General features: G+C 42.3%; 1 protein-coding gene across 1 annotated transcript in view; it reads right to left on the minus strand.

Moving 5' to 3' along the window:
* The window catches only part of LOC124622896, a 219,416-nt gene that overhangs the window by 88,716 nt on the left and 116,974 nt on the right, over nt 1-13,726 (minus strand). The window contains exon 11 of the mRNA XM_047148686.1: nt 4,644-4,833. Within this exon, the coding sequence (XP_047004642.1) occupies nt 4,644-4,833 (190 nt within the window). The remainder of the gene's footprint in view (nt 1-4,643; nt 4,834-13,726) is intronic.

A 13,726-nucleotide genomic window follows, 5' to 3' on the forward strand; every position in this document is an offset into this window, starting at 1 on the left:
CATGTAGAAAACTTGTTCTGAGTTAAAGCTGTCAAACAAGGTTTGAAGAAGAATAAAATGCCACTACCAGACGACAGCTAATGTAGAAAATACTTTTCTGACTATTCTGGCATGATGCGCTCTCCCCATACATAATACAAAAGCTTCGAGATGCATCTGCTGCCTGGCCGTTTATTAAACCTGAAAAGAACAAAATGTCGCGGAAGTTGGCGCTTTTTCCACATGCGACTATTGTGGGTTGAGAAGTGAAGGGAATTATGTTCAAAGTTCCATTAAATTGATAACTTCAGCAGACAGCGGAATTGGGTTTTAAAAAATGAAGCAGCAAATGCAATTGAACTCGCGACGTCTTATCTACAGCGTGCAATGCCTACCGTTACGCTACTACCTGTCGCGTAGATACATCTGCTCCAGAAGTCAACAGTTCGTCCAGCATTCCACAGTGCTGTGAGATAATGCATACGGCCGGATCTAGACTTCAGAGAGATAAACGGTTACAGCTTTTCTTTTGCACTGTACGACGGTTTCAACAAACAGATAGCGCAATAGAGTAGCTCAAATGGAAAGGAACACTTTCTATTTAAATTTCTGCATCCTACACTGTTGGCAGTTCTGTGCGCATCGTTATTTCGGTGATTACAAAATAGAATCGATTGTATGCACTGGATAGCCGAGGCAGATAGTTCGCGGCGATTAGGTCAACCAAGTAAATGAATGTACTGAACATGCAGCGAACCTCTACAGGGAGCCTGTATGTCAGAATGCACATCGAGTATGCCGCATCGGTGTTATGATAGAAAAATGAACGACAGAGAAGAGGATTTGGTGGTCTGTTGGATTGCTGATAGGTTCCTATACTGACGGTGTAGGTTCGATTCCAGCTTCCGCCAATGCTTTTTGATAGGGAGAGACCGACTCTATTTGCTTCTAGCTACGCCAGGTGAAGAAGGTATAATGGCATTGTGGTCTGAAATTCACATTAAACAGGATATTCCTTCTCTACCATGTTGATGCTAGGTTAAACCACAATAAAGCTAGGAATGGCGACATGTAGGAATTATATCACCAGTATCCTTTCTTATACTAGTTATTTATTTCTAGTGACGGAATAAACGCTATGTAGGGTCGCAGACACTTATTCCATCTTTTATTTGAGCTTCTCTATGCTGATGAAATTGGTCCTGAACTGGGAATGCAACTCAGACCGCTCTTAATGCGGAATATGGTCCCTTCGTGACAATACAGCTCGACTACAATTTGTTGTTTGTTCAAAACTGCAGATTCCTCAACATCTCCACATATTGCGCGTGAATGGGTTTGAATCCTGGCCCGGCACTAAGGTTTTCATTGTGAATTATCAAGCTCTAGCATGAGAACACCTATCTGCTGGTTGATAATAATTTTGATTTTTTATGCATTTTCATTCGTTGTCAACACTAACGATATCTGACGTTTTTGACTTCCAGTGAGACATATTACTATTTGCGAGATCACTGTAAGTTCAACGATGTTATTCCGAGCTGCTGGTGGAGAAAAATTTGGTAGCTGACGTCTATTTGTGTGTAGTCAACAACGATATGTGTGGGGTTCGATTCCCAGTCAGCACTGAACTCTTCGTCATATTATTTCTAGTTCAAAAATTCTCACATGTCGCTGCTGCTGTAACAAACCCATATTTAATGTTCGTTTTCTCTATAATATAACAGCGATAGATGCTGGGTTGGAGTCCTGGGAAGGAAAAAATTAATTTTTCGTCTCGTCATTTCAGTTGAAACATCTAGCTACTGCCGAGAAAATTCGATATGACACAGTTGATTGTCCTTCGATAACAATCCGATTAGGTTCTGGGTTCGAATCCCTGTACAACACATAGCTTTACCTCACGGCATTTCAAGTAAGTTACTTGTGAAGAAGCAATATTTAACATCTCTCGTAGTTCGTTAACAGGGACAATAGATGCTGGGTAGGAATTCGCGTCCGTTAAAAATGTTTACGTTATGTAATTTAAAGTTGATATTTGCTAACTGATACTGTCTAAAATCGAGGTATATCACTCTCTGTATGACTAGTCAGGAGTGACTGTTAGTTTCCGTCAGTCACGAAATCTTAGCCTGGATGACCTGGGTTTGAATACATATGCGGAACGAGACGGTTCGTCGTGTCATTTGAAGTTCATACATATTCTCAACTAGCTGTGCGTGAATAACTTAAATATTTAATGTCATTTTGTGTTAAATAACAAGTACGGTATGTTACTTTGAAGAGGAAATCATGAATACGACGAACTTACTACGTGCATTACCTATCTGACGTAATAATGAGAGTGGTATCATTTTAGGTATGTCATTTGTTGCAATAAATGTGAGCTTACAAGCCTTAAGGACAGTCTTATCTGTTATAAGGTGTTCCCTGATATATCTAGTATCGTGGTATTACATTACATCTTGAGTTATTGCGATACAGAGCAATGTTTTCTAGTGGTGACTTGTTGGAACCATTTTCAATAGTCAAACGAATGTACCAAGGAGCAGTTAGAGGACCTGCTAGACAGCTGCGTTATGTGGGTCGCGTGCGAATCAGGCGACATGCAATTCAGGTCGTTCAGATCCTTTTCAGCATGACTGTCCATCAAAGAGCCGGAATTTTTACGATATATTCCTAAGATCCTGATCTCGGAAACCTTGACAATTTTCTTTATTTACAAGATTTCAAGTTACGCTACATATACACGTATAATCCAGTATGAGGAGAAATCTAAATTACACATAACCGCAGCAAATTTCTCGAATTTTAATTGTGATTCTAAGCATTTATCTGAAAGAGCCATCTCCCTGTTTTCAGAAATCTTTATCTGTTTGTGGAGGAACACAGCAAAACAGCAAAATACCAAAACGCAGCCGCGCATTCCGAGACGGTTAAACACAGAAAATGGCTGTAATTTTTACGATTTATTCCTCAGATCCCGATCTCGACCAGTCTTGAAAACTTTCTTGATGTCTTTATCCTTTTCTTATACAGAGAGGTTCAAACTTACCCTATCTGTACACGTCAAATGCGCACGCAGAGTCCTCTGTGAGGCGAAAACGTAGTTTATAAAGTGACGTAGCACGAAGAAATATTCAACAAAATGTCGTTTATTATCTGGGAACCCCATGTTGTAGTACTGAACAACACGCAATTTCCAGAATGAAATTTTTACTCTGCAGCGGAGTGTGTGCTGATATGAAACTTCCTGGCAGATTAAAACTGTGTGTCAGACCGAGACTCCAACTCTGGACGTTTGCCTTTCGCGGGCAAGTGCTCTACCATCTGAGCTACCCAAGCACGACTCACAACCCATCTTCACTGCTTCTATTCTGCAAGGTTCGTAGAAGAGCTTCTGTGAGGTTTGGAAGATAGGAGACAAGGTACTGGCAGAACTGAAGCGGTGAAGACGGGTCATGAGTTATGCTTGGGTAGCTCAATTGGTAGAGCACTTGCCCGCAAAAGGCAAAGGGCCCGAGTTTGAGTCGCTGTCCGGCACAGAGTTTTAATCTGCCAGGAAGTTCCAACATGCATTTTTTTTCATGTAAAATCCCGTTTGAAGTGTAAAATTAGTTTTCTGTTATTTCAGTTTCACATAAGGAAATTATCTAAATTTTACTGACCAATACATTTCTTTTCATATGAGTTACATGTCCAGCTGCAACAGCGAAAAGAAGGAAACCAGTGAAAAATGCGCTTATCGGAGCACAAAATATGCGAATATGTTCTTGACTGTAAAATGACGTATCAGCTGCCTTATTGTACCTTCCTCAGCACCGTTAAGAATTTCCTCAAAAACTTTCGCATACGAAAAAATTCACACTTTTATATTCTGAGAGAGAGGAAGACAGTGACAGTGCCAAAGAGACGGAAAAGTAATAAATATCGGAAGATAGCAGACAGTGGTAGCGTTATAGAAAAGCGAAGAAGACAATAGCAGTGTGAGAGGAGGAGATGGGGACGGTGGCAGCGGCAGTGGAACATTGAAGACAGTGAGAGAACAGTGATAGGAAAAGAGTGAAGGAAACAGTGCCGGGGGAGGGGGAATAAAGAGAAAGTGGATGTGGGTGAGATCCAGCGATAATGAGAGGCAGAGTCTACCACAATGACAATAGAAAGGAGAGAGACAGTGATAGTGAGAAGAGACAGCTGTACTAGGAAGGAAGGAACGAGATATTAGGAGTAAGAAAGAGCATGAGGGTGACAGTGACATGAGGCAGTAGAAGTAGGACGGAACGGAGAGGACTGTGGCTGTTGGTCAGGACACAGTGACAGAGAGCCACAAAGAGGTAACGAGTATGTGTTGGGCTGAATGAGTGAGAGAGAATGGGCAAGTGGGAGTGGATGTGTGTGAGAAACTTACAGCGATGAACTAGCGGTGTGAACAAGTTACAGCTACGGGACTTTATGAGGGTGTCTGAGGTGAACTGTGTGTTAAAAAAAGTGCGATGTGTTCGAATCGCAAAGTTCTTGGTAACTGGAACTGTAACAGTCCTCTTGAAGTCTGAGGGTTGAAGCTACGAATATTCTTTAGCCCTCGGTGTATCCCAAGAAGTGACACCGGGCAGCTAGAATTAAGGGCTCATCATGTTTTCGAGTAAGGCCTTGGGAACACGTACCGGCGTAGCCGAGGCTGGCGGCGAGCAGCACCCAGCACACGAAGGCGCCCCACAGCAGCGGCGATAGCGCGTTGTAGGCGGCGGCCGCGGCGGCGCTGTACCGGTAGCCGCGCCGGCCCATGTGCACCGGGCCGCACGCCGCTAGGAGCGCCACCGTCGCCGCCGTCACCCACGCCGCCGACACTCGCGTCTGCACAGCACGCAGCACTCTTCGTAACACCGCTGCTTAAAATCTGAGGTCAACGTCATGGACAACTCGAAATTTCTTAAAAGCTACTTCATTAATTAAAGTGTGCACTTTAGTGCAGCAACAGTTGTTAAACACAACGCAATGCCTGATAACCATCGCCCAGCACGTAACTATGGTCCAAGATGCCAGGCACGAGTTGTATTGTTGTGTACACCTGTTGTGTACATAGTTCCGCGTAGTCAGCGCGTACACAACTTTCCCACTAGAGCGCGCCCCGCTAAGCACAACAGCGCAGGCGCAGCGCTCGTCCGTCTCCGCACTATGAGATGGCGCTGCCATAGAGACGGACCAAATTCTGCTTCCGCCGATCCGCATATTAATATGTAACGCATCCAATGAGATTGCTGCTAACGTAGAACCTTTTCTCCTCGCAGATCACACTTGCGCAGTGATACACGAACGTGCGAGGTATTATAACAAGTGTACAGACCGATTAGTCAGTCTGCATTTGTTTGCACCAGTCTGTACCAGCCTGCATTAGTCTGTACCAGTCTGTACGAGTTCTACATTTGTCTGTACCAGTCTATAGTCAAGTTTCAGTCTGCGCCTTATAAGATTACCATATTCCTGTACGTAGCCATGAGGATAAATGTATAGACACTTTTGTCAAGTATCAGAGATATATGTGAGAATAAGATTAAAGTACCAATACCAAAGGAACTTCAGATTGTCAATTGTAAAAAGCATCCAGAACCAAGTTAAGTAATTTCTATGCTTGTTATTATTTTAATAAATGTGTGTGAAAATTAATCAAGTTCTGTTTAACGTTGGTCACCGTCAATCTGCTACTCTAAGCGTGCAAGTGGCATTTCTATCGTCTGACCTAACGGCAGAAGATAAACACGCCACGATAAGACCACGAGACATATTGCTGACACTCGCCTACTTCGTTAGAGCGACAAGTCAAATAATCTGATGGTGTGGGTACTGAAGGTCTTACAGTACGCACACCACAACACCTGTACAACTGTTGTCTGCATTTCTTCTGTGCCCTACTCTAAGAAACCGTCAAGTTACTACATCGCCGTACTTCGAAAGCGTCAGTTGCTGTTGGACTTTCTTGAAAAGTGAACGTGATTTTCAATCTGTTGCCAGCTTTATTTTACGACCATAAACAGGTAAGGAAATTTAAATAATGCTGTGTACCTGTGTCGTTTTTTATTATTTAGCAATGGTCCATGAGATATTTCTTTAATAAATTTGCGTTTTGCGATATTTTACAAAAAATTTTAACTTGGGACGTACCTATGGTCCAGTTTCTCCATCTACAAGGTGTTCATGTTAAATTACTTTACATTGCCAGTATGCTATTTAAACACCAGAAATGCAAATAGCTCTTTTTGATAAAAATTTCAGCTTGTGCTACAGCATGTTTTTTATAAAGTTGGTATATCTTGCGCTGCTGGTATTGATGTAATGTCAGTGGAGGCTGCTCTCGCCACATATTTCTTACCGTTTTCTCAGAATATATCCAATTGATAAACTTTAACTTGTTTATAACTAAAGTTGTGACCCCTGCCCAGTTGCCTCGGTCTCCACATCAATTAGTGATCCCCTCCTAGTAGGTAATAAACAAACGATTTCCAAAAGCTAGACTCAACGTGATCTTCGTTTAAATTTATTCACTAAGACTGTTCCACTGATGTGAAATGACAGTGAAATGTAACTTACTTTTCTTTTAATTAATGAGGCAAAGAACATTGACATCAACTAGTGTTTCCTGATCATTTTATTGACATATTAAACATAAAAAACACTGAATGTCAATCAGCTCAACTTATTTTCCTTTTCACTGCAGAATTAAAGTCCAATACCACTATCTGTACACTGCTAATTCGAAGATAGCTTTTAAGTCGCTATCTGTGAGTAAACTTCTGTGGGTAGATTTCGTTCTCTTCACTGCCAAAAAAAGTTCCTCGTATAAATACGTAAGTCCAAACATCGACATAATCATAACTGGAAACTTGTAAAGTCGTGGAAGTTCATACTGAGCAAAAATTTTATACGAACATACAAGACTTATTTTATTGCGCCATTTATCACACAGTAGCCTGTCACATTCTAGAGCTGTAAGCTCTAACTATAACTAGGCATCTTGCAGTAACATCATGTAAGTTGATGTTGGTGTGCCTGACCTTCAGTTCGAACTTCCTAGCTCGGCCATAACCCTGTTTACCACCTATATGAAAAGAAACGAGCGGCATTCGATAAGTGACGCAACAAGTTTTTTTTCTTGGCAAATTTCGCTTGAAAAATGCGAAATTTGTTATGGGACACCGCGGAATGGTCGCCCTTCAGTCCAATAGTTTCATAAAGTTCCGATAGGTGGCGGTGCTATACGTAGCTTCAAAATGGCATCTATAACGGTGGTGCATTCCAAAAAAAGAGCTGTGATTGAGTTTCTTTTGGCGCAAAACCAGATCATCGCAGATACTCGTAGGCTATATTATTATTTATTTATTGCCAAATTAGAGACCTGTTACCTGATGTTTGAAAACAGGTCGCACATCTTACAATTTTCGTTTTTTTTTTTATTTTATTTTTATTACAGTTTCTGTTCTTTTGTTTTATCCACAACATTTATAAAGAATGATACTTTTCAAAATAACAATGATTTAAGGTTAACATATAAATAAAATTTTGTTGTTTTTTAAGAAGAATATAAAAAGATGATAGGATAGAGGAGAGATTTGTTAGTACCATCACCGAATGTGACTGACGGTGAATACCTCGGAATGGTTTCTTCGAGCCGTTGACCACCAGTTGCACACACAGAAACACACGCGCACGCACGCATGTGCACGCACACACACACACACACACACACACACACACACACACACACACACACACACACACAAATGGTTATTAATACTGCTTATCCTATTTATTACTAATCCTATGTCTTAACTTTAGGTGCCCATCCGTGTGCAGCATTTGGTGATGTCTTGGCTAAATCGCCAGCACCTTATGCTTATTTACTCTCGCATCTCAGCTTCCTCCTCCTGTTCCTCGTCATTGTCGCTATTTTCGCTATCGCTGGAGGTATCGCTGTCAACCCTCTGTAGATTGTTGTTACGTTGCAGATAGGCGTGTCTGTTATGTCGTGTCCGCATATACTCTTCATGTGCTGTTTTTCAAATACTGTTTGTCAGTACGTTTAATTGTGGCCATTTTTCTTCATCTCTTATATGTCTATGTCTGTATCTGCGTAGTCTACGTGTATTGTATGTCTATTGTTCGCGTATTCCCCGCAGAAAAAGATAGTGTGTTCTGGGGAACCTTCTTCCCCGAATGTGCATGTAGGTGTCTGCCTCAGACTCACACGGTTTAAGTGCGGCGGTTAAGGTCCGTGTCAGGTTAAGAAACGTACCATACCGCGGTTGGGATCGATATGTCTCAACCGCTCCCTTATGTCAGGGAGGAAGTCGTGCAGTCTACGTCCCTTATCACTTACACCCCACTCACCTTGCCATGTATCCAAACGCCAACTTTTAAGGCGACGTACCGTCTCTATCGGCACACCAGTTATTGTGTGTACCTTATCTAGTCTCCCCACCTTTAACCAGTACCTTGCAGCTCTGTATTTGATCGTGATATCTATGAGGCATATTCCGAGCACCACACACAGTGCATCCGCTGAGATTGTGCCGGAGGTTCCAGATAGCCTAAGTAGGACATTTCTCTGCCCTCGTCTGACCGATGATTTGCTGGTGACCACGTTCAGCCTTTGCGCCCACGTGCTAGCTGCGAAGCTGAGTATTGATTCGAAGAGCGCACAGTGGCATGTCCGTATGACTGGTAGAGGTAATCTGTTCTGTTTTGAATTTAGCCTGTTCGTGGAAATCCAATTTTTCATCAACGTGTACCCCAAGATAGCGAGTAACGTGTGCTCGTTTGATGTTTGTGTCCCCAACTTTACCGAGGGATTCCTTTGGAGTGATCCTTTCGGTGAAGTGTATGTTGTTTTGTTTTCGGCTATCCTGAGTTTGTTGTTGTGACACCACTGAGTAATTTTTTGTAGTATTCCTCTGGCTTTCTCTTCTAACTGGGCTCTGTTGTTGGCAGTGACTACAACTAATAGGTTATCTACGTAGGCGACAATTCCGTCTGACATGTCATCCCCATCCAGAAGTTGTAGGAGGGGTTCGATTGTTATGTCCCAGAAGATGGCTGCAGATCAATCCTTGAGGACAGCCTTTGGTAACTCTTTTAATTACTCTCCGGCTGTCCGTCTGCCATTCGACTACTCGGTCTTTACAGTAGTCTAAAAAACTTCTGTACAGTGATTGCGGTACCTCCAGATGTCTTAGCCTCTGAAAAAGCGAGGGGCCACCAGAGGTTATCAAATGCACCGGCAATGACAATCATTATTGCCATGGCGTATTTCTGTTTTGTGGTGTTAACTATGTGCAGGGCCTGGTTGATGGCATCATCTATTGATCTGCCAGTTCTGAAGCCGAATTGGTGTTGGCTCATACCACTGAGAGCTCTGTGTGTTTGCAGGCGCTTACACAGTAGCTTCTCCTGAATTTTTGCTAGGCTGTAGCAGAATGGCCTCGCTCATAGTGCAACGATCAACTCTGAAGTTTGTGCTACCCTCAGAAAGTTGACGAAATGGCTTAAATTTGCCGCCACAAAAATGGTAACGAACATCTCCTTCTCCATGACAATGCAAAGCCTCACACAAGTCTGCGCACATCCAGGTTGGGGATTTTCTCTGCCCGGGGACTGGGTGTTTGTGATGTCCTCCTCCTCCTCCTCCTCCTCATCATCATCATCATCACTGGTGACAGTGGCTAGATTGGACTGAGTAGAACTTGGACTGGGTAAAAACTGGAACTTCGTACGGGCGCTGATGACCGCGCAGTTGAGTGCCCCACAAAACAAGCATTATCATCAAGTCTTCACACCCGAGAAGACTTCAAAAAACTTCATTGGACTATTGTTCCTCATCCACCCGACAACCTGGAACTCGCACCTTCAGACTTCCATCTGTCTGCGCCAGTGCAGAATGCACTCCACGGGATGCAGTACGTGCATGTTGAGGAGATTATTGATGCAGCAAGATGTTGGCTCCAACATCGACCAGTTGTGTGGTACCATTCTGGCAATCAGGCAATCCCAGTACGTTGAAAAATGACCTTTTGTACCCAGAAGAGTGGGGAATAGTATGGTGTTTGGAATCCTGATTAAAACCAACCTGCTTTCAGAAAAAAATGTTTTACATTGGACGCCCTCGCATACTCCATAGTTTAAACACTGTGTCATAAAGCATGCACGCTTGCGTCTAAAGCTACGGCGAGTGTAACAGTCATTCCCCTAAACAGCACTTGCCCTGCGCTACATAGTGACATCTGACCATCCCATTTTACCGGGAACGATCACTCACCCCGCCGGTAACTCCAGAGAAAGATTTCAGGTGGCTGAGACTTTGGTTTTAATTATTTAAAACGAAAAGAGCTTTTTGCATTGTCGCCTTCGAACTTATTTTTATGAAGTCGACCGTTTCTATTTTCACTGTTTTTCCTGCTGTTGAACAAGTAACATGAATGGACAACGTCTACATGATAGTTCTGGTGAAAGAGTGCTTCAAAAAGTGTTGAACGAATCAGATTTAAATGAAAGTGAAGTGGATGATGATGTGGAAAAAATTGGAACTGATTCACCGTCTGAGAATGAAGATGAGGTTCAGCCCAACCCACTAGATGTTAGTGATACCAACTGTGATAAATTCATCACCGAAAGTGGACGCGAGTATGTTACGGAGCCATCCTGAAAATATCAGCGTTCTGTACAAAATACGTTGCGGAAAAGAACCGAGCTAAGACAAAAAGGAGATACTGAGTCTCTGAAACAGTCTATGGAGCTCTTTTTACACTTTGCCTTATGAATTTCATAAAAGTACACTCAAATGAAGAGGCTACTCGACTAGATATTCAACACACCGATTTTGTTAATGGGGCTCTTACTAAACATGGGTTTCAACCGCGACAATAAGATACCTGTCCAAGATTTAAGGTCTATACTTCAGAGTCTACAAGTCTACCGTGGATCAAGGAGTCGGATCCTATTTTTCGAACTGACTGAAATATTGGGGTTTGATGATAAGAGTACAAGAGAAATTCGTCGCCAGACTGACAAGCTTTCCCCAATGGGAGAAGTTTCTGAAACTCTGATTTCTTCATTTTCATTGTATTTCATTCCTAGTTTACACATCCCAGAGGATGAGATGTTGTCTTTGTTCCGTGGTTTTCTAAAAGAAAGGTCCGGAAAATACGGAATTCTAATCAGAATGCTGTGTGATTATAAGGCTAGATGTGTGAGCAGCATGGACGTTTATACAGGAAAGTCTGGAAATGCACATTATCTAAAGGGACCAATGGATATAGTAAAGAGACTAATAAAATCGACTGAGAAATTAAGCAGCAACGTTACCCCGGATCGGTACTACACTTCAGTGGAGCTTGCTGAGACTCCATGGAATGATTTTCACCTCACTCTTGTTGGCACCCTGCGGTTGAACAGACGACACATGCCTGAAAAGCTAAAGACTACAACTGGCCGCGGTGAACGCTCGCCCATCTTTGCATATACTGACCTTCTGACACAGAAGCTACCAGTTAGTCTCGCGTCAACTATAGTCTGTGAGAAGACAAAGCTGTTGCTGCTTTTGACTTATCACTCAGAAATGGTAATTAGTGGAGATTCAAAAAAGACTAACGTAAATCTTTTTTTATAATTATACAAACAGAGGCGAGGACACCGCAGACAAGACGGTAAGACATTACAGCACGAAGAGAGAAACAAGAAGATGGCCTGTGTCCCTCTTCTACAGCAGCAACAAATGCATATTCAGTGTTCCTTCTCAACTTCCTAAATTGGAAAAAGAATTTACTAAATCGCAGAAGAGTTTTTCTCACTAATTTAGGTCTTGAATTAATAAGGCCTCATGTAGGTAAACGGGCCCGAAATTTGTACGCGCTTCAGAAGCCAGTAATTGTGGTAATGGAAAGCATGACACAACGGAACCTTAGCGTATTATGGAACCTTCACCATCGACAGCAGAGCCAGAAATACGTGCACGGTCCACCAATGCTGCCAATAATCTGCATCTAAAAGGATCAAGTACATCAACTTGAGAATATCAACTGTTGCCTGCTCTCCGTGCCGCAAACGCGTCTACGGAAAAGAACGCAAGAAGACAGTTTTGTGTGGAAAATGTGTTTCAGAATGAGACAGTAAATTCTGTTTACTTCATGTTGTTGTTGTTGTTGTGGTCTTCAGTCCTGAGACTGTTTGATGCAGCTCGCCCTGCTACTCTATCCTGTGCAAGCTTCTTCATCTCCCAGTATCTACTGCAACCTACATCCTTCTGAATCTGCTTAGTGTACTGATCTCTTGGTCTCCCTCTACGATTTTTACCCTCCACGCTGCCCTCCATTGCTAAATTTGTGATCCCTTGATGCCTCAAAACATGTCCTACCAACCGATCCCTTCTTCTAGTCAAGTTGTGCCACAAACTTCTCTTCTCCCCAATCCTATTCAATACCTCCTCATTAGTTACGTGATCTACCCACCTTATCTTCAGCATTCTTCTGTAGCACCACATTTCGAAAGCTTCTATTCTCTTCCTGTCCAAACTGGTTATCGTCCATGTTTCACTTCCATACATGGCTACACTCCATACAAATACTTTCAGAAACGACTTCCTGACACTTAAATCTATACTCGATGTTAACAAATTTCTCTTCTTCAGAAACGATTTCCTTGCCACTGCCAGTCTACATTTTATATCCTCTCTACTTCGACCATCATCAGTTATTTTGCTCCCCAAATAGCAGAACTCCTTTACTACTTTAAGTGTCTCATTTCCTCATCTAATCCCCTCAGCATCACCCGATTTAATTTGACTACATTCCATTATCCTCGTTTTGCTTTTGTTGATGTTCATCTTATATCCCCCTTTCAAGACACTGTCCATTCCGTTCAACTGCTCTTCCAAGTCCTTTGCTGTCTCTGACAGAATTACAATGTCATCGGCGAACCTCAAAGTTTTTATTTCTTCTCCATGGATTTTAATACCTACTCCGAATTTTTCTTTTGTTTCCTTTACTGCTTGCTCAATATACAGATTGAATAACATCAGGGAGAGGCTACAACCCTGTCTCACTCCTTTCCTGACCACTGCTTCCCTTTCATGCCCCTCGACTCTTATAACTGCCATCTGGTTTCTGTACAAATTGTAAATAGCCTTTCGCTCCCTGTATTTTACTACTGCCACCTTCAGAATTTGAAAGAGAGTATTCCAGTTAACGTTGTCAAAAGCTTTCTCTAAGTCTACAAATGCTAGAAATGTAGGTTTGCCTTTTCTTAATCTTTCTTCTAAGAAAAGTCGTAAGGTTAGTATTGCCTCACGTGTTCCAACATTCCTACGGAATCCAAACTGATCTTCCCCGAGGTCCGCTTCTACCAGTTTTTTTATTCGTCTGTAAAGAATTCGCGTTAGTATTTTGCAGCTGTGACTTATTAAACTGATAGTTCGGTAATTTTCACATCTGTCACCACCTGCTTTCTTTGGGATTGGAATTATTATATTCTTCTTGAAGTCTGAGGGTATTTCGCCTGTTTCATACATCTTGCTCACCAGATGGTAGAGTTTTGTCATTACTGGCTCTCCCAAGGCCATCAGTAGTTCTAATGGAATGTTGTCTACTTCTGGGGCCTTGTTTCGACTCAGGTCTTTCAGTGCTCTGTCAAACTCTCCACGCAGTATCTTATCTCCCATTTCATCTTCATCTACATCCTCTTCCATTTCCATAATATTGTCGTC

The sequence above is a fragment of the Schistocerca americana genome, chromosome 7, assembly GCF_021461395.2.
Source record: "Schistocerca americana isolate TAMUIC-IGC-003095 chromosome 7, iqSchAmer2.1, whole genome shotgun sequence".
In the NCBI taxonomy this organism is placed as follows: Eukaryota; Metazoa; Arthropoda; class Insecta; order Orthoptera; family Acrididae; genus Schistocerca; species Schistocerca americana.